Source organism: Euprymna scolopes, chromosome 39 (assembly GCF_053919585.1).
Source record: "Euprymna scolopes isolate OS-2025 chromosome 39, ASM5391958v1, whole genome shotgun sequence".
In the NCBI taxonomy this organism is placed as follows: Eukaryota; Metazoa; Mollusca; class Cephalopoda; order Sepiida; family Sepiolidae; genus Euprymna; species Euprymna scolopes.
This window is the reverse complement of record NC_136520.1, coordinates 38796504-38823730: the sequence shown is the minus strand read 5'-3', so window position 1 is coordinate 38823730 and position 27227 is coordinate 38796504. Positions and strand designations below refer to the sequence as shown.

The 27227-nt window shown below is 33.0% G+C and overlaps 1 protein-coding gene across 6 annotated transcripts in view; it reads right to left on the bottom strand.

Annotated features, from left to right (window-relative positions):
• The window catches only part of LOC145263764 (partitioning defective 3 homolog), a 522695-nt gene that overhangs the window by 492915 nt on the left and 2553 nt on the right, over positions 1-27227 (bottom strand). For all 6 annotated transcript variants that reach the window (XM_080120803.1, XM_080120802.1, XM_080120805.1 and 3 more), the window contains exon 2: positions 22219-22902. In XM_080120803.1, the coding sequence (XP_079976929.1) occupies positions 22219-22338 (120 nt within the window). In that variant the 5' untranslated portion in view covers positions 22339-22902. The remainder of the gene's footprint in view (positions 1-22218; positions 22903-27227) is intronic.

The window sequence follows — 27227 nt, the reverse complement described above, 5'->3', positions numbered from 1 at the left end:
TTTATAGAAGTGGCAAGATAGCGTTTTTTTTTTCTTCACACGTTGTGACTGACTAAACCATTAAAATACTGCACACCTTTACAAGATTAGGCTTAAGACCCACAAAATTCATACAAGAATTTGGGTAATCTCCAAAAATACCGTTAGGGCTTACAACATGGCCGCCAGAAGAGTCACGTGATCCGGTTGATCCAAAACATGAATCGTGCAAATGGAAAACGCAGCCTTGAAGGCAAACTTTGACAAACAATCACAATTTGTTTGTATTTAATTTTTTGTTGATATAATGTTGTTATAAAAATAGGCAAACTTTGAGAAACAATCTTAGGTTGTTTTTAGTTAAAACAGTGTTTATAAAAAGTATTTTATTCAGAACAAACAAGTGGTCGACTAGGTGTATCAGAATTTTAGGCGGAATTTTTGACACCCCCAACAAAAAACTGCGAATAAAATATATAAAACTCGTAATTTCTGTTTTTAAAGTGGGTTGTCAATTTTCTTTATGAAATATACTTCCAAAATAAACTATTACAGTCGTTTAAAACATAATAGAAGTATTATTTTTTATTTTTTAAAAACAATGTTTACAAAATGTCTACGCACGTTCGTAGACATTTTGTAAACATTTAAAAAACAAACAAACTGTGATTGTTTCTCAACAAAAAATTAAATGACCGTTCTAAATAAATTATTTATTATTATGATATTGAAAAACTGTTTTTGTACTTAATTATTATGCTTGTTTGTCAAAGTTTGCTTTAAATTTGCGTTTTCCGGTTTCGTAATACGGCGATTCATGTTTTGGATCAACCGGATCACGTGACTCTTCTGGCGGCCATGTTGTAAGCCCTAACGGTATTTTTGGAGATTACCAGAATTTGATACATGGCCTAATCATTAAGGGTGTTGGTTAACTACCAACTCTTAGGTCTTTAGGGGGTTTAAGGTTCGATCCCAACCACAGGCATTAAATAAGTATAAAAAAAAAATTCACATTTCCACTTTTTTTTTTTTAAATAACTTTTATATCACCACTTATCAAGGTCAAAAGTCACTTGAGGATAAGGGTTAATGGAATGATTCAGTCAAAATTGATTAAGAGGACGGCTGAGCAAGAACTTATTTAAATTAATTATGAAAACAATGTTATGGTCAGCAAAGCAGCCCTGTGGTATTGTGTTCTATGAAAGAAATTATGCTTGTGAAATTTTCATTTAGTTTTAGGGTTATAGTCAGCTAAAATACTTCCTAACTTCCGGCGTAGCACTACCGGAAGAGGGAACAAGGCAAATCAGTCACTTTTATTGCTCTTCAGTATTTCTATTGTGAAGCGATTTATTGAAATAAAATATAATAAAACGACTAGTGGTAATTAAAAAAGTATACAATAAAAAATAAAATTATATAGATAAAAATAGCGATCTTTTTTTTAAAAAAAAAAAAGAAAAAAAAAACATTTTATAATTTCATAACCATATTTTTATAAAATTTCGAATAAATTTTTTTAAATTTTGTTATTAAAAGTTCATCTAAAGACTAATCGTGTTATTTTTATCTGTTATAATTTTGTTAATTTTTATTGTATATACTTTTTCAATGATATCCTTTCCTTATATTTTATTTCAATAAAAATCGCTCCACAATGGAAATACTGAAAAACAGTAAAAGTGAAAGAACTGATTTGCCTCGTCACCGCTGGAATGTTAGGAAGTGCGGATGCTGACTATAACAAGTTTTAGGCGCTGATAGAGAGTAATGGACATTATTGCCAGTTGTTTGAGAAAGTCAGAAGTTACGTCAGCGAAATTATGAATATAAGAAACGAAGATAAGAATAGTCTAGTTCAAATAAATCAATTTTTACGCCATGTTAACAATAGGTTGTTTTAAATATAACAGCTGCTACTACTGCTTTAATTAAAAGTTCTTACATAATGAGAAAATTAAAATAAAAGACTGAGGTAAAGAATAGAGGACACCTTAATGTTGGGTTTTCTTTTTGTATCATAACCAAGGAGTCAGTCAGAGGTTTATGAGAGACTCATAAGAACTAGTGGGACCTGTGGAAATTCCACAAGTGCCGCTAGTTCTTAGGAGTCTCATTATTCCTATGTAATATACTGATAGTAATTGTCTGTATTTTTGAGATGAGGTGTTTTCATTGATAGAGATTGTCGGACTGACATTAACAAAAACCAACTAAGAATTGTCCTAGTGACATATGGCCGAGTGGTCCTAGACGTTGTATCAAAGTTTACAGTTACCCAAAGGTGCTGAGTTCAATCCTGAACGAAAAAACAGAATCAGCAACTATGTCCCAAAGCCTAGCTGGAGTCCGAACACGGTACCCTCGTAATAATAAAGGGTTGGGTTTGAGACTCCTAACAAACGGTTCCCCAGTTCGATACAAAACACCTGACGAAGGCCGAAGGGCAAAACGGCCGAAACGTTGTGACAATAACAACCAAGATGAGGAAGTCAGTCCGACAATCTCAATCAATAATATACTGATGTTGACATTCTGTAGATGTTCAGTGTAAATGGAGACGCTCTGATATGATTGTAGCTTTTTTGTTAAAACTGCAAAAAGTATTTATCTAAGCTAGCATGAAGGCCTGGCAAAGCCCGGTCGTAAGGTCCACTTAAATATATTTTAATTCTTGCATATTTCGTATATATTATTATAGAGTTAATGTTCTATCGATTTTTATATATTATAAAGTTGCGATTTCAAAAATCGCAAAATATATCCATATGACTTGGGTGCATTAGCTTGAATCAAAACTGAAATAAAAACTTCTGAAAAATATATATATACTCCCATAGCCTTGAGCCCCTAAGGGGCACAGGTCATCTACAACTTTGTAGAGACTTTTATAGCAACTGAGTTCTTTTTACAGGGTGAGGGTGCTGGGCCCATGCCCAACCTTCCCAGAAGGTACATACAGCGCCTAACCTTCCCGAATGGTCACCCATCTGATACTGGCCAGGCTCAACGTTGCTTAACTTCGGTGATCTAGCAAGAACCGGTGTGTCAACGTGATTGTGCCATACTCTCTCTCTCTCTATATATATATATATATATATATATATATATATATAAAACTCGAGTTCCTTCAGCAATAATGAAACAGAAACCAAAACTTTCAAAGAATTCTTGATAAAATTATTTATAAAAAAGAAGAAAAAATAGATTACTGAGTGCGATCAGTTATAATCGAAACCGAAACTTATGAAGAATTGGTAAAATTATTTATGACAAGAAATGGAAGTACATAACAATTAACCGGCCCGGATGTAAGTGTTATACAGAAAATAACACATGCTATCGTATTAATATATAGATGCTAGAAGTCATTTTTTTTTTTTTTCTCTGAACAATCAACAGACAATCTGAATGTTAGGACTTCAAAATACAGTCTCAGGGTACCTTCCAACTCCATAATCCTGATTCTAACTAGATCCGTTAGGTCACAACCACTAACAATATTTATTCTACTTTGATTTCAAGAGAGAACTTGAATGCCTACTAGACACTATCCTTAAGTATCTAAGGTTTCTCTGTACAGGAGTTTGTCAGGTCAATTTGACATGAAAATACTTTTCCGTACAAGTAAACCCTGACTACATATTTCAAAAGTCACATTTAGTATTCACGGCTCAAATAAGATCTCAACATGGCTAACCAACACTGGCTTTTATGCACCTTGAAATGATATTAATTCAAGTAATAGCACAAAGCTGGACACTAAACAAACGTTGATGAAATCACATTTGATTTCATAAATAACAAGCAAAAATATTTTCCTTCTGATCACATATTCTTATTAGTTATTAAACTACATCCTCCACTCTATAATAAAGACCTATGTGTATGTATTTGTATGAATATGCATTCCATCATGCAAAAATTAAGTAGAAAATAGACATTGGGTTTACTTTTGATAGCCTCATAACTCTTCTCTTATTTTGTCCTTTAGTCCTCACATTCCATGTGCCAGGTTTTTGACGAGGGGGGGAGGGACTGTTTTCTTGGTTAAAATCTATCCATTTTACACCTATCGTTCATTGATTTTTTTACCTTACATTTTTTTTTGTTTTTAAGTTTGTTAGCTCCTTACATCAAGTGGCTTTATGCCTTGTCTGAAGAGATTTTAAAAAAATGCTAGACGAAACCATTTCAAGTGTTTCTGAGGAAGGGAAAAAGAAAATAGCAAGTTACCCACACTGTCTGAATTGAATTCAGAAAGAATTTTTGCTCTATTTCCATAATGAGACATTTTCTTTTCCTTTTTATACCGATTGATATGTTTTGCTTCTATTTTTTTTTTTTTTTTTTTTGATTTCCAGTTTTAGACGTTTTCTTTATTTCTTCCCTAACTTCAATTGAGACGTTATTTTAACATGTCATTCAATAAGTAGATAACACTATTAATAAAAAAAAAAATTATGATTTTCATAAAATACTAACCTTCAAATGCCAAGTATCAATATTTGAGCTCAATCGGATTAGTTTACAAATTAGTTAAAAGCCACTCTTGTGAATTTATAAAAAAAAAAATATATAAATTTTGTGGATTGATAAATAGGGCTATGACAAGAGACTATTCTTTTTATTATTTTGTCTCGAGTATATATCAGTTAATATACTATGTTTTTAGATAGAGTGATGTGGTTCTCAATTAATTAACTGTGTCGGCTATATACTCGAGAGTCAAAACAATAAAAATATTCTCTTGTTGTAGCCCTATTGATAAATCATCAGCTTCTGAGAGGAACACATACTGTTCAAGCAAAGCAATGGCTTGATATGTGTTCTTCAAACTGTTCCATAGGAAACAATGGCTAAGAAATGGTATGCCGATTTTAAATGTAGTTGTAGACACAAATGCTGAACGGTCAAAGCACTCAAATTTAACAGCTGCTCAAGAAAACCAAAAAACAGTTCATACAGGTTTTGAATGATGATAAATTCAAAGTTTGTGAAATAGCAGAGGAGTTGAAAATATCAAAAGGCAGTCTATTTAGCATTTTACACAAACATTCGTCAATGTGAATACTGTGCCCGAAATGGGTGCCGTGTTTGCTCATAGTTGATAAAAAAAAAAAAAAAATTGACAATTCAGAGCATTGTTTGTAACTTTTTTAATACAAATAAAAGTTTTTGCATCAATATGCAACAGTTGGTGAGACATGGATCCACCACTTTACCCCAGAGTCAAATTGGTAATCAGCAGATTTGACAGGAGCAGACAAAAGCTGCCCAAAAAAGAAACATCAGCAGGCAAAGTTTTGGCCTCCAGATTTTGGAATGAACAAAAGTATTTTGTTCATTGATTAACTTAGAAAACTGAAAACCACCAATTGTGAATATTATATAGCATTATTGGTGAATTTGAAGGAATAAATTCGCAAAAAGAATGGCAACAAATGAAAAATTGTTTAAATGTTTTTACAAAGGCAATAATAGCACTTCAAATTGTTTGCACACCCACTTGATTTTCCAGATCCAATTTCCAACGACTACTGGCTGTTTGTTAAACTCAAAAGAATGCCCTAGGGAAAGATTTGGTTCCAATGAAAAACTGGTTGGAAACTAAGGCATATTTTAATGCTAACGACAACTCGTTCTACAAAAATGGCATCAAATTGTTAGAAAAGCATTGGAATCAGTGTATCACTCCAGAAGACTATGAATAAAATTTAATTCTGCCCGATTAATTAGGCCTGGGATTTATAGAGTTGTGCGTTATATGAATATTAGCGCAACCACTGACAAAGAATAATTTTGTTTTATCGAATTTTTGGCAGGAGTGTACACTCATATTACATAAACGTTAATCTCAGTAAAATGAGGTTTTTTAATATAGACAAACAGGCAGAAAATATCTACACATATAGTTTCGTGTTGGGATAATTACTCAGAATTGGAAAAATCAGAACTTTTGAGGGTATCGGAATCAGTATCTGAAAAATTTGTACCTATTTTCTGATGCCAAAAACGATTCTTTTGTCTGTTTTATTTGTTTTTGTTTAAAAAGTATGGCACAATCACCGGTTCTTGTCAGATCACCGCAGTTAAGCAACGTTGAGCCTGGCCAGTACCAGATGGGTGACCATTTGGGAAGGCTAAGCGCTGTATGTACCTTCCGGGAAGGTTGAGCGTGGGGCCAGCACCCTCACCCTGTAAAAAGAACTCCTCGCTACAAAAACATCTGTGCCCCCCCCCCATCAGGGGCTCAAGGGCTATGGATGGATTTTGTTTAAAGCAGCATCTTCCACTGTTGATAGTAACGAGAAAATATTTATTGATTTTAAAAAACCAGTAAAACTAAAATTCTATAGATTATCCCCACCCACACGTGTTTTTATGTTTGAGAAAATATTTGCACATTTAACGTTTTTATGGTAATCAGAGAAAAAAATAACTCTATAGTTAAATATTTGGATTTATAAGAATTATATATACATACATACATACATACACACACAAATACATATACCAAAGAAAAAAGATCAGTCCAATCATAATTTTGTTTATTTGTTGCCTTATGTGTGTTCTGTAACCCATAACGAAAAATACTGTCTTTAATTTATTTGGCTGCTCTTCAGGGATGATCAAATATTAAGTTAAAAGAAAACAATTTTCCAAAAGAAAATAAAGGCACTCAAGATAAAAAGAATGTTAAATCAAAAACACAAAAAAACTCACTATAAATATGATAATCAGAGAACCCCTCCCCTAAAAATAAAAGAAATATTTGCACCACGTTCAGAGGTACTCAAGCTGTCATCCTTGATTTAACTGGCAGAGCTAAGATTGCCAATTTTCGATTCCAAACTTCAACAGGAGAAAACTCCAATAAAATTTGAAAATGCCTGTTCATAAAATAAATAGCAGGCCGCCCGATGTTGCCTGGTCGTAAAATACGCATAAATATTATATTTTAATCAATGCAGATTTTTTTTTTTTTTATTATAAACAGAAACACGATAGGTATTAAACGCAACGTTAAATTCTTTTATAAATAAATGAAGTAAAAAAAAAAAAAGAAAAAAAAAAGAAATTGAGACATATACATACAAGTATAAAGTTCTTTCTAAACATTTCATTTTTTTGTAAATAAAAAAAATAAACTACTCGAGTTGAGATTGAAACTAAAACCTAAACAGTAAATCAAGTACGATAACCATTAGACCAGCTTGCCACGTTCTTAAAAAGGGGTTTCAAACCTACTTATTCTTAAAAGCAATCTGTCATGTTTCACGACCATGCATGTGCAGTCATGAAACAGTTGACAAACAGATGAAAATCCGATGACTCCTTAGCAGCCCTTTATTCTGGATGAAAACGATTAAAAAGTTTTCCACATGTCTGAATACCCTATATACCAAATTTCAAATCTGGTGGTGATGAAGTCGCTTAAGGCGTTTTTGATATCGCTTAGGTTTTTGAAGCATTTCTCGTTACTTGAAAAAATTATGTCTGGAGAGTATGGTGGATGAGGTAGAGTTTCATAGCCAATTCATTCAACTTCAGTAGGGTCGGTTTAGCAACGTGCGGTCGAGCATTGTCGTGGAGGAGAATTGGAAAATTCAATAAGCCATTAAAAAAAAAAAAATGAATAATTCGTTTTTCAAATAATATGCAAATTACTTTTAACTTAATTTTATATTAAATATGAAATACGGTTTTACTAAATACGTAAAAGTGTTAATTACCAGCTTCCATACTTTTGTTTGGTAAAAAGAGACAAAATATGAGGGTAGTCTACAAAATGCTTAATCTTTGTGCAATAATACTTTCAAATCAGTTTTAATCTGGCGATAAAATAGCTGACAAGAACCATGTTTATATTAAAATTTAATATTAAAAAAAAATTAAACAATTAAAAATCTATGTTGTAACGGGACATTTAGAAATAATAGAATTTTAATCATTTTAATCTTTTAAAAATTGATTTTTAGGAAGTTTTCAACTGAATAGTTTATATTAATTAGAAAAAAAAAACGCTATTAAAAAAAACAATATTAAATTTATATTAATTTTTTAATTGCAACTCTTGTTTCATAATAAATAGAAATTTCGATAGATTTAAATATATTTTGTTCAAATTTCGAAAAAAAAAAAAAAAAATATATATATATATATATATATGGGAGAGGGGATACGCACTAAAAAAAAATAAAATAAAAAAAAAAAAAAAAAAAAAAAAAGGTATTTCTAATCATATATTTTACAGAAACTGCATTTTATATGTAATTTCATTATAAAATGAATAAGTATCGAAAATTTCACGAAAATGTGAGCATTACTTGATTTTTGCTAGATTTATTAAACACGGGTATGTTTTCACGTTCGGAATGCATAGGAACGTTATTTTATTTTTTACGTTAATACGATTTTCGTCTCGCAATTTCATTATTTTCGTACGATGAAAGAAAAATTTTTTTTTAAATTACTAGTTTATTTGACCCTTCTTCTAAATGGTACAAAAGTTATATTGATAATATTAACTTATAAAGTTACATCGTGTTACATATGGGGGGGGGGTAATTCTGTGGTGAATTTTTGGAGGTGCCTACTATTCGACTAGTTTCTACATAAATTTAACATAGCATAATCAGCTATTTTGAGATATAAAAAAAAAAAAAAAAAAAAAAAAAAAAAAAAGGAGGGAGCGTAGGAGAGAACCCGTAACCATTTTTCTATAAATAACATCTTTTGATTGTTTCGTCAAATAGTAAAAATGAGTATATGTGCAACTGGTAATCAGGTCAGTATGCAATACGACGATCGACAACAATAAAATGCTTAATAAAAACTAGGACAAATCAGACACGTGTTTGGTAGAATTGATTTTTTTTTTGTAGCTGTTTTGAATTCAAAAGTAAGCGAAAAAAAAAAACAAACAAACATTTGTTCTCATTTATTTACTTTATATATTTGTTTCTTTCTTTGTACTTTATATATTAACTAGCAGAGTTATTCGGCGATGTCAGGGATGACAAATAGACATGTTTAAGTGTAACAAGAGTCGCATGAAGTTTAAAGGTCACTTTAGCCTGGGGGTTCGAACCATGCAACCATAAATAGCCACGCTGTTGATTCTTGATTCTTGATCAAGATGAAACATTGTTCGAATGTTTTTTGAGTTAGTTATTTCTAACACTTTTTTGTGTGTGTTTACAGAAAAAAAAAACAAAAAAAAATAATCTTTTGTAGCAGAACAATCTTCCGTTTTTTTGTTTTTTTTTCTTTTGACGAAGGCAATTAAAAACCAACAATTTATTGCATTCAAAAACAAATTATATTCAATTATAATTACAAGTACAAGAAAAGGTAATACTTATTATGTCAGTTTGAAGTTTGATAGTTTCCAAAACGGTTGTCCTGGAGATGTTTTTTATATATTTTTTTTTTATTGCATTTTCACCCCAAACAAGGCAAATTACCACTTTGGTGTAGGGGGCTACTATCAGGGGCAACAACTACTGGGGTACTATGTAGGGATTTGGGCAGCAAGATGTCGGTTCACATTACACTTGAACTTCTGCACGTCAGTACTGTTGGGGAAGCAGGGACCTGGAATGGAATTCCAGAGTCTAGCGGTACTGGGGAAGAAACTATTGGAGTAAAAAGATCTTTTACATCTAGGAATCTCTACAGTGTGGGGGTGGGATTTAGCAGCCTGTCGGGTTTGTCGAGGGTGCTCACGTCGTGAGGGCACAAGTGATTGCAGTTCGTCAGAGCATTCACCACTAAAATACTTGTAGAAAAGGCAGAGGGATGCAACATTTCGTCGATGGGACAGAGGCTGAAGCTTAGATGCCAGTTCAGGGCCTATCAGGTTTGCGACTCTCTTTTGAACCTTGTCAAGGAGCGAGAGACTAGTAGCAGATGCACCAGCCCAGATGTGGCAGCAATACTCCATACATAGGCGAATGGTGGCTTTATAGAGGTACAGGATACTTTCGGGTGTTAGTAGTTTTCTAGCACGGTAGAGAGAGCCCACCTTTCTTGCAGCGGCCCTGGCAATGCCTTCAATGTAATTGTTCCAACTCATATAGAAGAAAATTAGGTAGCAGAGGTTAGAAGTGGTTTCATTTTCCTTTCAGTAAAACTTTTCGACTCCTCTCGTTCACGGTTCTTTTTGAGATCCTCTCGTTCTTTTGATAATTTTTTTTTTTTTTTTAACTCTTTTCGAAGGTTTTTTTTTTTTTGTTGTTGTTTTGTTTCAGTTTTTACTAGTAGTTCAGCCCGGCTTCGCTCGGGCACTATGTACTGTTCATAACTTTATGTGCATATATATATTAAAAAGTTTGACTCATGTCCAGGTAACTTACATCTAAAATTTTAAGCGTTTGGACACAAAATCGGCGGAGGAGTTTGGTAGAGTCTGCAAAGGTCAACTCTTAACTGACCTCTTGGCAGCCAAATTTTCGCCCAAAAACTGATTAAAAAGCTTGCTGCATGTCTGAATACCCTTTATGTAAAATTTCAAATGTTTAGACCCAAAATTGGCTGGATAGTTTGCTAGAGTCTGCAAAGGTCAAATCTCTGGAACTTTGACCCCTTGGCAGCCAAATTTTCGGCCAAAAACTAATTAAAAAGCTTACCTTATGTCGGAATACACTATGTAAAATTTCAAATGTTTAGACCAAAAATTGGCTGAGTAATTTCGTTGAGACCACAGAGGTCAAATTTTTTTTAACTGTGACTCCAATTTTGACCCCTTAACATTTGTTTTGTGTTCAAATCAAATTAAAGTTTGATCCATGTCCAAGTAACCTATATCTAAAATTTCAAGTGTTTAGACCCAAAATTGGCGGAGGAGTTTGGTAGAGTTTTCAAAGGTCAAATCGTTGAACTGACCCCTTGACAACCAAATTTCTGGCCAAAACCTGATTAGAAAGATTTTCCCAAATCTCAATACCTCTTTTGTCAAATCTCGAGTCTGTAGACTGGAAATTGACAGAGTAGTTTGGTAGGGAAATAGGCACACAAACACAATTTCATTTTTATTAAGTAATAGTGGGCATTTTGCATAAAGTCACTTACACCAATTCTTAAGTCTTGTTAAGAACATTTCCAACAACATCTGTATGCTAAAATTAAAATGTTCATTGTAAAAATTATTTAAAAGGTCCCTTCAAGAAAGAACACCGTTAAAGATAAATGTTAGAGAGGCAAAGCTGGTTTGGTTTTACGACATATCAAACCTTTTCAAGTTATTTAATGCTTGATCCAATAATTTTTTGTTTTTTTAAATAAGTTTTTTATTCTTTAAGTTGTTTATATCTTCAAATATTTATTCATGGTGTTTGGTTTGGCTGTTTTGTTTTGTGAAATATCATCCATTTTCGAGTGCAGCTATTTTAGTAAAAGTTTCTATGTAAATAGGAACAGTTATGAGCGATTATATTTGTAAATTAAAAAGGATTTAATAACACTTAAAATAAAAAAAATACGCGTATTTTACAAAGTAGATAGAAAAAAATATATAATTTAATGGTTTTACCCCAGAATTAGAATATTGAGGACGTAAATGTATAAAACAGGAATAAGAATAATAAAGAACTAGAGAGAATCAAAATAAGAAAATGCTTTTCTTGACAAAATTTCATAACTGAAACGAAATATGAAAATGAAATAAGCATGATTTGGTGTTCATTGTTTTTGTCTCTGTTTCTCTCTCTCTCTGTCTATATATATATATATATACTAGCAGGACCCATTAACTGGCGTTGCCCGGTGGAAGCATGCCTCCTTCTCACATAAATTTAAACTACGGTTGTTTTTGGTGGCCAATCCCCAATGTTAAGAAGGGGTTTCGGAATAAACACCCCTAACCTCCTCATGTTAAAAACGTCGTATGTAATAGAAACGACCAACCTTGCTATGGTAAGAACAGCTTTCGGAATAGACACATTTTATGAAGGGGGGGAGGGCCAAGTATTTGCCTCAAGTTCAACCCCCACTCTCTCTCTCTCTATATATATATATTATATATATATATATATATATATGACACGCGCATGCACACACACTATTCGCGGAGCTGTACCGCCCCTTCCCACCGCGAATAGTGCAAAACCGAATATTGGATGCAATTTTAAAACGCCTATGTATGAGACTATATACAGTACTTCCCAAACTTTCTAAAAGCAATGATTGATCCAATAATTTTATATATATATATATATATATATATATATATATATAATATAGCAATATTGAAGGCAGTTATGCATTTTACTAATGTAGTGATGATAATGTAAACATTTTAATTTTCTACTGCAACAATATTTTCATAAAAAAACAAACAAAATCTTCAGATTTCAGAAGAAAAAAAAAAAAAAAAAAAAAAACGCTAGCCACTAAATCCAAAATTTTTCCGTGAAATTTAAAACAATCTGCAGATAAAGCGGGAAATCACTAAATTGACAACATTGTTTACCGAGCATTTGTTTTTATGACGTTAGCCTGGTATACTATGCGATATAATTAAGCGGCTAACAAACAAATATGTGGGGGTCGCAAATGGGGAACCGCAAACAGTTGAGGGTATACTGTATATAATTAAATATTTTCATCTGGCAGGGTGATATAATTATTTTGTAACACTGAAAGTGCCCTCACTTTATAAGGGGACTTCTTACAGTAACAAATATTTTTTTATTATTTATAATAAAGCGTGTTTCGCCTTTTGAAGACTAATCAGTATGGATTTAAAGAACTGTCGATCTTACAACCTTAAATTGGAAATAAATTTATCCTGAATTTTCTCATTTGGTTAGAATTTTTTTTTTTTTTGCTAACATGAAATGTATTGTGTCCGTTTCAATAACTATTCCTGTGTTCTTAGCACAAAGGGAGGTAATTCAGTATATATTCAAACAGCAGCAGCTTATTAACATTGTTTATAATGTAAATAAGAATTTTTTCCAAAATGAATTATAAATTTTATAGGCAAGTTGGTATGCCGTTAAGGTAATAAGGTACTATGTCTATAAGTTAGTTTCCTATGGACTCTGAAACGGTTGGGCAGTTTTTTTTGTTTTGTTTTTTCAAATTTCACACAAATGTACTTTCAATAAGCATGGAAAAAATTGATAATCAGAAAAATTGGATGAAAGAAGGAACAATCCAATTTTGACCAAAATTAACTCTTATACAGCCTAATATCACAGGTGCATTTGAGAAGTTTTATCACCACACAAGCAGAAAAGCCCGGTATATAAAATCAACAGTAGGTTCTATGAGACAGAGGTGCTTTCAAAATGAAAGTTTCTGTTTAGAGCACAACTAAACCATGATACTTAGCTTTTTTCATATTAAACTTTAATTCAAGCCATTATATAAAAATAATTTTATAAAACCAACAGCAGGTTCTCTACAGTGCAATGTAGACTACAATGTACTGTGAATCAAGGCATGTGAAGCTTCCTCCTGGCGCACCACAGCAGGCCCCTGACAAGAGCAGAATCAATCAATTTGATTGAAAAATGGGTTATTTCATAGATTTCGATAACAATAAAAGTACTGTACGTGTGGAACATTCGTTGATTCTTATCCAAGCCCGAGCAACGTTGGGTCTCTCTATTAATCTATAATATAAATCTCACCTGTTTAAATGTATGTATGTTTGTCTGTCTCGCAAAAACTTTCAACAAAGGAGACGGATTTTCATGAGACAGTATCATTTTGAAGCTTGACCCTTCGTACAACAAATATAAAAAAATTGGCCAAAAACATTAATTCCTTCACCTTAAACTCGGCCGTTTTGTACAAGGAGGGGGTCGATATTTTTTTCTTCGACATTTGAGCAAGTCATCGTCACCGTTGGATTGACTTCGGTTAATTTCAAGGCTTTTGACTTCCGGTTGTGTCATGGAAACATTGGCTAAGACGTCAGATTTTCTTTCCCGCTTTCGTGGCACGGGTTCAAGCCTGCCTGCCTACTACCACTTTTTTTTTTTTTTTTGCTCAACACACATCTCCAAACACCCGGGCATCCAGGCTAGTACAGGTATAGAATAGAAAAATATACGTAAGTAAAAAGATAAACTAATTGGAACAAAAAGAGACAATTTGATTCATTATATTTCGTCCATGTGAGCACTTTATCAAGAGCAAAATATATTGAATCAAATAATGCTTGTATTACTTTCTTTGTTCTACTTATTATACTTTCTTATACCCATACATTCTATTGGAGTTGCTTCATCTAGATATACAATCTCTCACACACAACGGTCATGTGGGTAAATTTGTAGATTGACACCCTCTGTTGAACCCTCTACCCAAGAAAAACTGAGATTCTACTTTTATGAGGCAATTACAACATGTGAACACTATACAAAAACCTGGCAGAATTATTTTTTTTTTTTAATTTTTTTTTTTTAGAATCAGTTTTGCATATAAATTTAATGTAAATTAAACCATTTCCGAGAAATTATCGCTTTTTTTTTTTTTTTCTTGAAATGCAGTTAACCCCAAAATATCTCTTTGCTATGGAAGATAAATTCTATGTTATTTTTAGGTGGAGAAGAATATTAATCAAAAGTTAGTAAAAAAATTTTACTTCCCTCACTATTGCTAAATCTAAGTTCGAGTAGACAAGCTCCATCTCTAATCTTCAGTCAGTGTGGTAAAACTCCTTGCCCTCAAATAAAAACCCCATAAAACAATATAAAATCGGCTAAAGTATTCTCCCAAAAAACATACTCAACCATTTTGTTTTTTTTTTTTGTTTTTTTTTACTGTCCTAAAACGCTTTCATGACCTGAAAATAGGGACCCATTATGTTCATAACTGTTTATATTTGCAACTGCCCCCCCCCCAAAAAAAAACATAACACACTCTAAAACATTTTTTCTACTTTCCGCTAAGGTTTTCTGAGTGTTCACATAATTGCCTAAAAAACTAGAATCTCGTTGGGGTGGGGGTTTTGAAGGGTGTTAATTCACAATACAAAAATCTGACCGAAAGAGAACACTTGTTAACAATAATATGCGAAATATTTAGAAAAGTAAAAAATCTCTATATAAATAAACAGAAGATGTATGCATGTGTGTGTGTGTGTCTAAATATTTAACTGATAAACTCTCGAACTACTCGTCACATAACACTGAAACTGGAAATAGTAATCATACACCAAGGATGGTTTCTAACGAGTAAAATATTTGTTGAATATAGATAGATGAATAACGCGTATAGAAATATATCGGCAAGTTAAAATGCAAACTGTTCATTTCAACTTGCTGACATATTGCTATTTACTTCTGCGCATGACCACATTCAATTCATTTCTTTTAAAGACTTTAATATTAAATCTTTTTTTTTTTTTTTATCTATCTTTCGATAGCTACATTGTTAGGTCGGCTGGAATGCTAAATGTTTGGGCTTTGATTCTAGTCATTTTTTAATTTTAACTTGAAATCACTACTGTATATTAGGTACAATATAATATTTAATACAGAATTAGCTCTGTAATAATTAGGGGTGTGATAAGAACATTCTTATTGTTTTGACTCGAGTATATATCCGACACAGTTAAAGCAAGAAACACATCACTATCTAAAACTATATAAGATTCACCGATATATATATATATATATATATATATATATATATATATATATATATATATATATTACTCGAGAGTCAAAAATAATGAAAAGAATGTTCTCTTGTCATGGCCCTAGTCATAATACGAAATCTGCCCGAATTAAAATATAAATTAAGCGTATTTTACAACTCGGCAAAGGGTTCAACAGAATTTAACGTTTTAAATCAAAACCTAAAGGATTAAACGCATGCCAGGGTTGCGGAGTCGGAACCCAAAAGAAACAACTCTGATTCCTTTATTATGGCCTTTTTTTTTTTTTTTTTCTTTACACAGGAATCACCACTTAAGACCCGGAGGCCACTCGAGGATAAGGGTTAATGGGTATGCACTAGTAAATGTGATTATAGCGTAGTAAACATAAGTAAATTGGATTACTTGGGGGGTGGGGGCGGTTCATCAAGAACTTGTTTACGTCGGTCTTGAAGACAACCATATTGCAGTCAACTGGAAAGCAGACAATCGGAAGAGAGTTCCACAGGCATGCAATTTTAAGAAAGAAGCTTTGTTCATTGAATCTACGTTTAGGTTTAGGCACAGATAAAGAGTGTGGAAAATTATCGATAGTGATTTTGGCTAGGAGAGTGTTTTTTACAAGTCTAATAAAAACCTTAACATATGATGATGCATATGTATGCTCCTAACTCGAGTGGAAAGTTTATATCATTCTAACTGGTTTACTTTTTAAAAAGTGCTTATGTAGAGAAGGTACTGTGCTATTTTTAAAATAGTATTTTCAAGTTTTACAATATCTTCTGTCTATCAAATTATTAGGCAGAAAGTATAGAACAGTTACAAAACTCCTTATAAAGAAATGGTTTCTAAATATTTATTTCAGCACAGTACCTTTCTGCATAAGAACCAATTTAAAATAAAGTTATATCGTGTACATTCAACTAGTGTTGCATGTGAAATATTATCCCACCTCGGTTTTGCCCTTGCCAGAATGAAAGAAAGCAATCAGAAATCACAACAGACTCACCTTTAAACTTCAACGTAAATTTTATTAAAGTAAAAAGATCCAAATTGCAAAAGCTGTGGCATCTTTAGCTTTTTTTTTTTTTTTAAATAGGCATCACCACATTATCAAGGCCAAGAGGCCACTCAAGGATAAGGGTTAAAGAGTGTACAGTAGAAATTGGACAATATAGTAATCATTAGTAATGAAAATTTGGTAAATTTGATAACTTATATGGAACGGCTCATCAAGAACTTATTTACGTTAGACTTGAACACAACCATATTGTAGTCAGCCGGAAAGCAGGAAAACGGAAGACAATTCCACAGGCGTGCAGTTCTAAGAAAGAAGCTTTGTTCATGGAATCTACGTTTAGGTTTAGGCACAGATAAAGAGTGGGGGGAATTATTGATAGTGTTTCCAGCTAGACGAGTGTTTCTTGTGAAAGTTTGGCGAGGGGGGGGACCATAGATTGAAGCTCAGTCGAACACTTTCCATGAAAATAACGATACATCAGAGACAAACTCGCAACATCTCTTCTGTGAGATAGAGGTTGCAAGGAGGAGAAAAGGACATCTACGAGGCTACGAAGTCTATTTTGAACTTTATCAAGGCAGGACAAGTCCTTTCTAGCAGCTCCTGCCCAGATGTGGCAACAGTATTCCATCCTTGGACGTACCTGGCTCTTATATAGATAGAGAATAGCATCAGCAGTGAGATATTTACCGGATCGATAGAAAGATCTCACCATTTTTCCAGCGGCCTTGGCAACAGATTTGATGTACGTGTTCCATTTAAGATCAGGAGTGATGGTCAAGCCCAGAAGCTTGTCAAAACTAGAGGCCTCCTGAAGACGAGAGCCATTCATTTCAATTGATGCCAGATGTGGCTCAGAATGTTGATGATGTAAAGAGAGAAGCTTGGTTTTAGATGCATTAAAAGTAACCAGCCACTCCTTTCCCCATTGTACTACGTGCTCAAGATCAGAGGAGAGAGAATTGGAGAGAACTTGGTCGTTTACTGTCTTAGATGTGCTACCATAAATGGTAGTGTCGTCAGCATAAATGTCTACAAATGATGTAAGGATGTGATTTGGAAGATCATTAATGTAGATCAGGAAAAGAGTTGGGCCCAGGATGGACCCCTGAGGGACACCGGCATTAATACTGTGAGCTTCTGATTTTTGCCCCTCAACTACTACACTTATGAACCTATCAGAAAGAAATGATTTAATAATTGAGAAGACTTTTCCAGCTATACTCTGCTAAACAGAGCTGGTAACACCCATAAGGGTAGTAGTTTATAGTTTATCTTCGCGTTTGCAGGATTGAAGTCTTCACGTTGTTCAAAGAATAGTTGCAACAAGTCGATGAGTTAAGTGATGCCTTACAAGGATGAATACTGTGAGTCGAGTAGTCATCATGGAGTTCACTGTAAATAGCCGTTCGAATGGCGGGGAAGGAGCAGGTCAAAATGTAGACCTTACAATCGTCTTGGAGTAATGATAAAAGTCAATAAAATCGTAGAGTACAACAATGTACGAAGAATATAATATTTTGCCCGACATAAGGGCATTGGTGTTTGCAAGCGATAATAACATTTCATCCTATGTCAGGGCATTAATACGTCTAAATAGACAAAAGGGTTTCAGGCTCCATGGTTCGAATTAGGAGATTAGTTTCCACGTCCATTCAACTTGCTGTCTTTATGAAAACTGGCGCGACCTGAAAAATAAAAATAGCGCCAAAAATACGACTCGGCAGTTAATAACAATCAATCTACCAGGTCCAAACAAAACCGTGGGCAGTCAAACTGACCAATGAGGAGCCTGCTTATTTCTGTAGTATTTCTCACACGCAGCCGATTCTAGCGATTCCTTCGGGCTATCAGAGAATAAGTGATCCTTCTAAACTGAGACAAATTTTATTTTTGTCACAATCCAGAATGCCCCCTTTGTTGATGATGGGGGAACATTGGATTTCCTAACGTTAAAAACCAACCTTGTGTCTAACTACTTCCGAGGAGGCAAGTTCATGGTTGGGGGGGGGGAGTACTCCTTAACAGATTACATCTCAACAGCCATGAACAAATAACATTAGCCGTATTGACACCATTTTTAATTTTTAATTAAGAAGTTCTAATTTATACTAACATGCTACCCGGCGTTGCCCAGTCGTAAAATATGCTTGAAAATTTTACGAAATAAATACTATTTATTATTCTATAATAATAGCCAATTCTCGATTATTATATTGGACCCAATATATAGTAGTGATTTCAAAAGTTTTAGAAAGAACAAGCCAAGCATGCGAGGATCTCTCCACGAATAAAAAATTTACTTTCACCATGACTAATGTTTATGCAAAATTTAAAGAGTGATTATTGAGAAAAGTGCACACAAACGAAAGAACGAATGATTTAGGGTCAATTTTACACCTATAATGGACCCTGGCAACCATAGTTATCCCGGAAAATCTGTTCCGGCAAAAATTTACTTTCCCCATGACTAATGTTTGTGCAAAATTTATAAAATAAAAAAAATCCAAAGCGTGGTTATTGAGAAAAACACGAACGGGGGTGAATTACCAGTTTCAATCCTTCCTTTGTCGGGGGGTGGGACGACGACCAAATATGACTTGGGTGCCACCAACTAGAATCGAAACCAAAACTTTAGCTTTCAGATAAGTACTGCATTTAAACACTTATATATTACTTACGACATTGAATCCAACGATTTTTTTTTATATACAGTAAAATCGTGCAGGCGTATTATTATCTAGCTTTAAATATGAGATTATATATATAAAGATTCAAGCAAGCAAGGACGTCCGGACTGTCCAGAGAGTTTTATAATTATTAAGATACGTTAAAAATTACATTATAATTTTATTTCAGAACAAGAAATAAAGGCTATCAATTTTAACTAAAATATTGTCGAAAATCAAGCGGGATTAAGGGGATCTTTAATTTATCTCATTTCCAGAAGGAAATTGCAAGGTCAAGCGTATGTTTGATGAAAGTGCTTCTGTGGAACGAACTGGATTCGAACTTGTCACAAAGTTTTCAGTCGATGTCCTTAACCACTTACACAATAAGGAAGAGATATTCCAACGGTCCCAATACTACAATTGAATCAAAACACGTGTTAAACTGTCATTTGTTGAATTCCAGTGTAGGGAAGAAGAAAAATGCATTTAAATGTAATCTAAGTCCAACCTTTTTCCGTTGCGATCTCAAAAACAAACACCAATTTAGAGAAACTAGTTGGTGTACCTAGCCGGCGTTACCCGGGAGTTTTTTTACTTTCAGTTTTGTTTCTTTTCTCGGATTTTGAGATGTAAATTTAATTATTACGATATCGTTGGTATTCAAGCAACATACGGACCGTGCTGAAATAACATTTAGAAACTCATTCTTAACATAGTAAGGGATTTTTTTTGGGGGGGGGTTAACTATTGTGTACTTTCACCTAACAAAATAGAAAAGGATAAGGTAAAATTTTAAACTAACTTGAAAATCCTATCTATAAAAAAAAAAAAAAAAATAGCACGGTCCGTATTCTCCATAGATACCAAAATGATTAATAGATGCTATAATATAACATTAATTACAGTTTTTTTTTGTTGTTTTTTTTTTCATAAAGCTAACGTTATGGTAATGTTTCAATCCATTTATAAAGTTATTGGATATAAATAAATTTGCATTTTACCTTAAATTAATATAGAAAAGTGATCGCATTTTGAAGCTAATTTCGTGGAAACTACTCATTTCTTGCAATTTTTAAACGTTAATTTCGTTTTCAGCACTCCCCGAAAATCTGTAATAGTGATAATTGTAAAGGACTTTTTTTAGGGTCCACCTACAAAGGTGCTGCTGCTGCACCGTTACCAAAAAGGATTATAACATTTCATTCAAAGCTTCCTTCCTAGAATTGCCCACTTGTGGAACTTTGTTCCGCTAGCCTGCAATAAATAATCAAATTCTACTCAATTTTACACCATTAACGATTACTACACTACCACCTTACATTCATTAACCTTTATCCTTGAGTGGCAGTCGGGCCTTGATAAGTGCTAAGTCTTGTAAAAAAAAAAAAAATTACAACGAAACCAAAATGCATTCTGATGAATTTAATTATCTTAACATATAACATTTTTCAATTTTAAGTTCGTTTTAGGACTTTGGGTAATTGTGGCCTGATAGACCAACAGTAGAACCTACCTTCAAAACTCGTTTTCTATAGGTTTTCGGGTGTGCTGAAAACGAATACAACATTTAAAATTTGGGCCGGTAAATAGTTTTTACGACTCTGTAAAGATGTTTCATGTAGTAATGTAACGCCGCGGCGCCAATATTTGTTCAAAACAGAAACGAACGTAAGGAATTTAAGATAATGGAGAGTTAATTTTACTTTTATGAAAATATATGCGCGCTTGCGCGTACAACAGTGGCCAGCACTTATAACAAAATATCGCATTTAAATTTTCCACAAATAAGTAGTTTTCCGGATATTAACTAGTGTAATTCTTTGTTATATAAGTGGTGCTGCTGGTGCCTATTGTTGTACGCGTAAGCGTTCGCGTATTTTTGCCGATTTCAAGAAATAATCGTAAATAAAAATAATACGTAAGTTGAGGTGCAAAAAGCACTCACAGACACCTGAGAAGAAGCGCCGCTTCTTCTCAGAAGCGGGCACGCAATTTTATTCATATAGAAATGTGGTCGCTGAACCAAGAAAAAATACACAAACTCTTAAAGTTCATTCTTAAACACACACACACATATTATATATATATATATATATATATATATATATATATTATGGTAAAGTTGTAGACTTTCACCTGTTAACATCAACCCTCTAAACGATGTTCGAATTTTAGAGTGGGGATCACTTTCGTATTTAAATATAACGTAAGTATTTCCAGGCCATTTCAACTTTAAGGCAGTTAAATGTTTTTATAACAAAACTTAAATCCGATTGGCAATGTCCTAAAACTACACGCAATCACTCCCTCCCAACACACACAAAAATAAATAAAACACCTCGCACAGAATTTATCTCCCATAAAAACAAATGCTGGTTACACCGTCCTAAAGCGCTAAAATGGCCTGGAGACATTAAGTTAAATTTAGATGCGAAATTGATCCTCCATTAAATCCTAAAATAATTAATTTTGTTTTGTTTGTTTTTCGCCAGATTTTTAAGATAATTTACCCGTAATCGCCTAAAAAAAAAAAAATTAAAGGAGGGGGCTTATTGGGGGTGTTAATCTACAAAAATACCCACAATTTTCGCAAAACCAAAACACGGAATATTGCAACAGTCCGCATCGGACAACTTCAAATATTAACATTCATTTTTTTTCTTGAAAATTTTTTTTTTAAAAATGAATAAATAATTAAATGAAGTATTTTACCAAACAATAAAAAAGATTCGACGAAAATCAGGAAGGACCGCAAACAAAGAATTTCCTCCCATCCCTAAGTTGGTAGGTACCCCCCCCCCCACTTTTTTTTTTCGTTCTTATCTCCCTCTATTCGCAACGTAGTAAAAAACAAAAAATAAAAGGAGGAAAGAAATCAAAGAATTTGAAAAAAATAAAAAAATAAAAAGGTCAAGACTTACCTTTCCAACAGCTTTTTTGTATCTAAGTACAGCTTTTTCGATAAGTTCCTTGACCAGCAAGTCTCCGTCCCCACACGGGACAATAACGCGTACATTCTCAAAACAGACGGTGACTTTCATTTGGTGCCGGTTACATCAGAGAAAGAAACCCCTCGAAGAAGAACCGATTCCTTTGTGATTGTCCACTGGTAACAAGGAGCCAAGAATTATCACTTAGGCAATTTGTAGTCAATGGAAACATGTTTGGAAAAAAAAAAAACAAAAAAAAAAACGAAACCCTTCGATTTCCTTAAACTTCTTGTGTCGTCGCAGTTTGTCAAAAGAACGGTATAAATATTCCAAGACAACGGTATAAATATTCCAAGACAACGATGTAAGTATTCCAAGAGGATCGACAAGGGCTGATAATGTCGGTCGCACGTGAAGAGAGAGGGTTAGGAATAGGAAGGGTTGTTCTTCTTCAGTATCAGGGTGTACGGCTGTACGGGGTTTCAACTCCCCTCCAAAAATACTTTCTAGAACACAGGGTACTTTTCGGGGGGGGGGGGAGAAAATGGTCTCTGATGTAAAAAGAAAAAATAGATAAAGAAGAAATAATAATCCACGTTAAGAATGTAATCCTTGGTTTTTCCTCTTTATCAACAATTGGAGATTTCCGAATGAGTAGGGAATGGATTTAGCGCTCTAATAAAAAAAATAAAAAAAAGAAACATTTTCTTGTTAATTATTTATTTTAGAAAACTTGTATTGGCGTACGTGTGGAAGCGGTACCCCACCTCTGTATTTTCCTTTTTTTTTTTTTCTTTTTTTTTTTTTTTTTTTCAAATTTTCCAGCGAATTATCGAATGATTAGTCTGCCAGATTATAAAAAAAAAATTAGTCAATATTTAAATATTTGTAGGGGTGCTCAGTTTCTAATGCAACGTTCTACTAAATCGATCACCCATTTTAGAACTACTAGATGTTTTTATGCCAAATTTCGCGAGTTAAGCATTTTTTTTTTTTTTTTTTTTTTTTCGGAGGTTTTAAAAATTGAAATTCAAAAATAGGCTAAACTACTTTTTAAAAAGGCTAAATTCGCGAAATTTGGTTTAAAAACGTCACCTAAAATAGGTGATCGAATTTACTAGACCGTTGAATTAGAAACTGAGCACCCCTTATAAATATTTAACTATCTCAAAAAAAAAAAAAAAAAAATCATAATCTAGTATCCATTATAATAATACGCTGAAAAAAAAAATACAAAGGGGGTACCGCTTCCATACGTGCGCCCTTGTATTTAATTTAATTACATTACAATTTTTTTTTTAATAATGCATTTTTTAAAGTATATTTTAATTTATATACTTATAAACTCAAAAAAAGGCATCGTCATAAAGTAAATTGTGTTCATTTCACTTACACTATTCGATTCTTTAAGGGATCATTTCGAAAATATACCGGGTGCGTCCATTTAGGGTGTAGTAATTTAAATGGAATTTAAAGGATGATAGATAAAAATAATTTAAACCAATTCTTTGATTTTTTTTTTTTTTTTTATCTTCTTTGCGATACTTTTTTTTTTTTTTTTTTAGTAAAATGTTAAATTTATGAAAATAACATTACTCCACCTCCACAATTTAATACAGAGTGTCAAAACCCGATCTTACTGCGCCAAATCAAACTACAACAAGAAGCGGTGATGTGAATCGTTTGTTGTGATCTACAACAACCAGACACTGGTCGGTGATTTCAGATTAATATCAATTGATGAAGATAACTTGAGTTTGTATTACTATACACGGATTCGAAAAAGTTGTCAAAAACAAATCAAATGTTATCAAAAGGCAAGATAAGTTACTTCTCTACTAAACTGGATAATTTTTTTAGTGCTTTTATTTAATGTAACATGTTTATTCAGCTCGAAAAACATACGGTGTTTACCGTACCGATGTATTGGAAAATTTAGAATGGCGCCCGCCCGACTGTTGAATACGGCAAGTTTGGGAAAATGAGTTAAAAATAAAAATAAAACAGTATATACAAAATGTTAGAAACTCGCTTAATATGTTACCGTGACATAGAAACCCACCGAATATATGTCAGCCTAACAGTATTTTGTATAGTTTTTTTTATTTTTAACTCATTTTCATAAACTTACCGTGTTCAACAGAGAGTCGAGCGGCCGGACGCCATTTTAAATTTTCGAATTGAATAAACATATTACATTAAATAACACTAAAAAAAAGTATCCAGTTAGGTAGAAAAGTAACTTATCTTGCCTTTGATAACATTTATTTGTTATATATTTGTTTGGTACTAATCCGTGCTGAAATAATAATGTTATTTAAAAAAAAACAAAAAAAACATTCTTAACATGGGGAGGGGAGAGTGGTTTACTTTAACCTTACAATTGAATAAAAAAATAAAAACTTTAATTAAACTTGGAAATACGATTTTAGCACCATTTGTTTTTTCACAACTTTTTGACTTTTTCGAATCTGTGTAAAACAAATCAGAGAACTTTTTTAAAAATTGAGCCGCTTTCTTTTAAATGACGACTTTTAAAGGTTTTCAACTATGCTGAATAGGAAAATCGCATTGAAATTTTGCAGAAATAAGTAGTTAGCGAGATATAAAAAGTTGTTTTATGCATTGTATTCTTTGGCGGCCATCTTTGTTACGCGCGTAGATTTGTTTATGGCGCGTGCGCGTAACAAAGATGGCCGCCAAAGAATACAATGCATAATACAACTTTTTATATCTCGCTAACTACTTATTTCTGCAAAATTTCAATGCGATTTCCCTATTCAGCATAGTCGAAAACCAAAATAAGTCGTCATTTAAAAGAAAATTTTGGAGGTGGCTCAGGTGGAGTCCACACTCCACCTCAGGTGGACCTAATCTAAAAATTTACCGAGCTTACTTATTATAGTAACCATTTATCCGGTGTTGTCCGGATGGAGTGATTAGAACAATAAAGAGAGAAGATACCGTACTAAAATAACGTTATTTAGAAGCCCATTCTTAACATGGGGAGGAGATGGTATTTTTCTATACTTTCACCTAACAATTTAATCGACAAAAGATACCGTAAAACTTAATTTATCCTGAAAATACTATATAAAAAATAGCACGGTATTTTCTCAACATAAATACCGAAAAATAACTAAATATAATAGTTTTTCCAATTTTTTCTTTTTTTTTTTTTTACATAAAATCTTGAAAATTTTGTTTTAAGCTTTCTCTTTCAACAAATATTTTATGAATCATATCGTGAATAATTCTATTGTTGGCATTGGTTGCCTTGATATTTTTCTAGTCAGAATTCGGCGGACCGGACCTAACCTCTACGAAAGTGCCTACCCCCTAAAAATGCGGGGTTTATACCGTTTTTTTTTGTTTTTTTTTACGGCGATTATCATAGATTAGACTTCAGTATCATATTAGCAGAAAAAAAATTTGAAAAAATTTTTAATGACTTAAGGGGGGTTCACTTTCTCGTTATAACGTTCTACTTTATTTCTACCTGACTTACTGTCCATTTCTTTACCGACGTGTCACATGCCCTTCTTTAAAGTCATTAATTTTTTTTTTTTTTTTTTTTTTTGTCTTTCAAAGTCTTTTCTGTTAATATAATAGTTAATCTTCGATAATCGTAGCAAAAAGATCTTTTTAAAAAATGGTGAAAAAACGTGTATTTTTAAGAGGTGGGCACTCTCGTACAGGTCCGCCGTGAGTTTTTGTGGAACGAACTGGATTCGAACTTGAGACAAACAGGTTGTCAGTCCATATCGTTAACCCTAGACCACCGTCTATTTATCAAAGTTACGTATAGACGAGAAACACACACACACACACACGATATTGATTCGGTCTGATAGTTTTATAAAAAAAAATTTTTTTAATGTGCTTGCCCATCAGTGTGGGAGTAGAAATTCGATTCAATTCATTCAGGGATATATATTTCCGAGCAAAATATTAACCGTCTCTGATGAGTTTTGTCTGGTGTTCGTACGCCATTCAACGAAACACGTATAAGACAATAAAACATATATATTTATGAGAGAGAAATACGTAAAAGTGTGCTGGTTGGCCATCTTTAAGAAGTTGGGTATTTGTTGTCGAATGTATTCTGTTTGGGGGTTAATTATTTAGAAACCTATTATTTAACATGGGAAGGGGGAGAATGTTTTGTAACTATTCTGTACTTTGGCCATACACAGATTCGAAAAAGTTGCCAAAAAACATAAATAAATATTATTGAAGGCAAGATAAGTTACTTTTCTGCCTAACTGGATAATTTTTCAGTGTTTTTTTATTATTATTTAATGTAGCATGTTTAATCGGCTCGAAAAACAGTGTTTACCGATGTATTGGAAAACTAAAAATAGCGCCGGCCGAACTGTTGAACATGGTATGTTTGGGAAAACGAGTTAAAAATAAATTATAAATACTTTTAAAAACTCACCGAATATATGTCAGCCTATGTCACGATAACATATTGAGCTAGTTTCTAACAGTATTTTGTATGGTTTTTATTTTTAACTCATTTCCCTAAACTTACCATGTTCAACAGAGAGTCCGGCGCCATTTTTTATTTTCCAATACATCGGTAAGCACTGTTTTTCGAGCTGAATAACTGTTACATCAAATAAAAGCACAAAAAAAATGATCCAGTTAAGTAGAAAAGTAACTTATCTTGCTTTTGATAACATTTATTTGTTATATATTTGTTTCTTTTTTTCAACAACTTTTTTTAATCTGTGTATAGTAATACAAACCCAAACAGTATATAATAGTGATTTTATTTTAATGTCAAGTTAAAATACTAGGGTAGTCTAGTTTAGCTGGTTCAATCTTTCGGGAAGTGGGTGGGTCCAACTGATAGTAAAAAAAGATTTTTTGGTGAATGAAGTATTCACATAGATTTTTGTTCTGTCCGTTTGGTTTCATTTGTGTGTGTGTGTTTTACAGTTTACATTGTAAACACTTAATTCGAATGCAATCTTAAACGGTGTGATTATTTT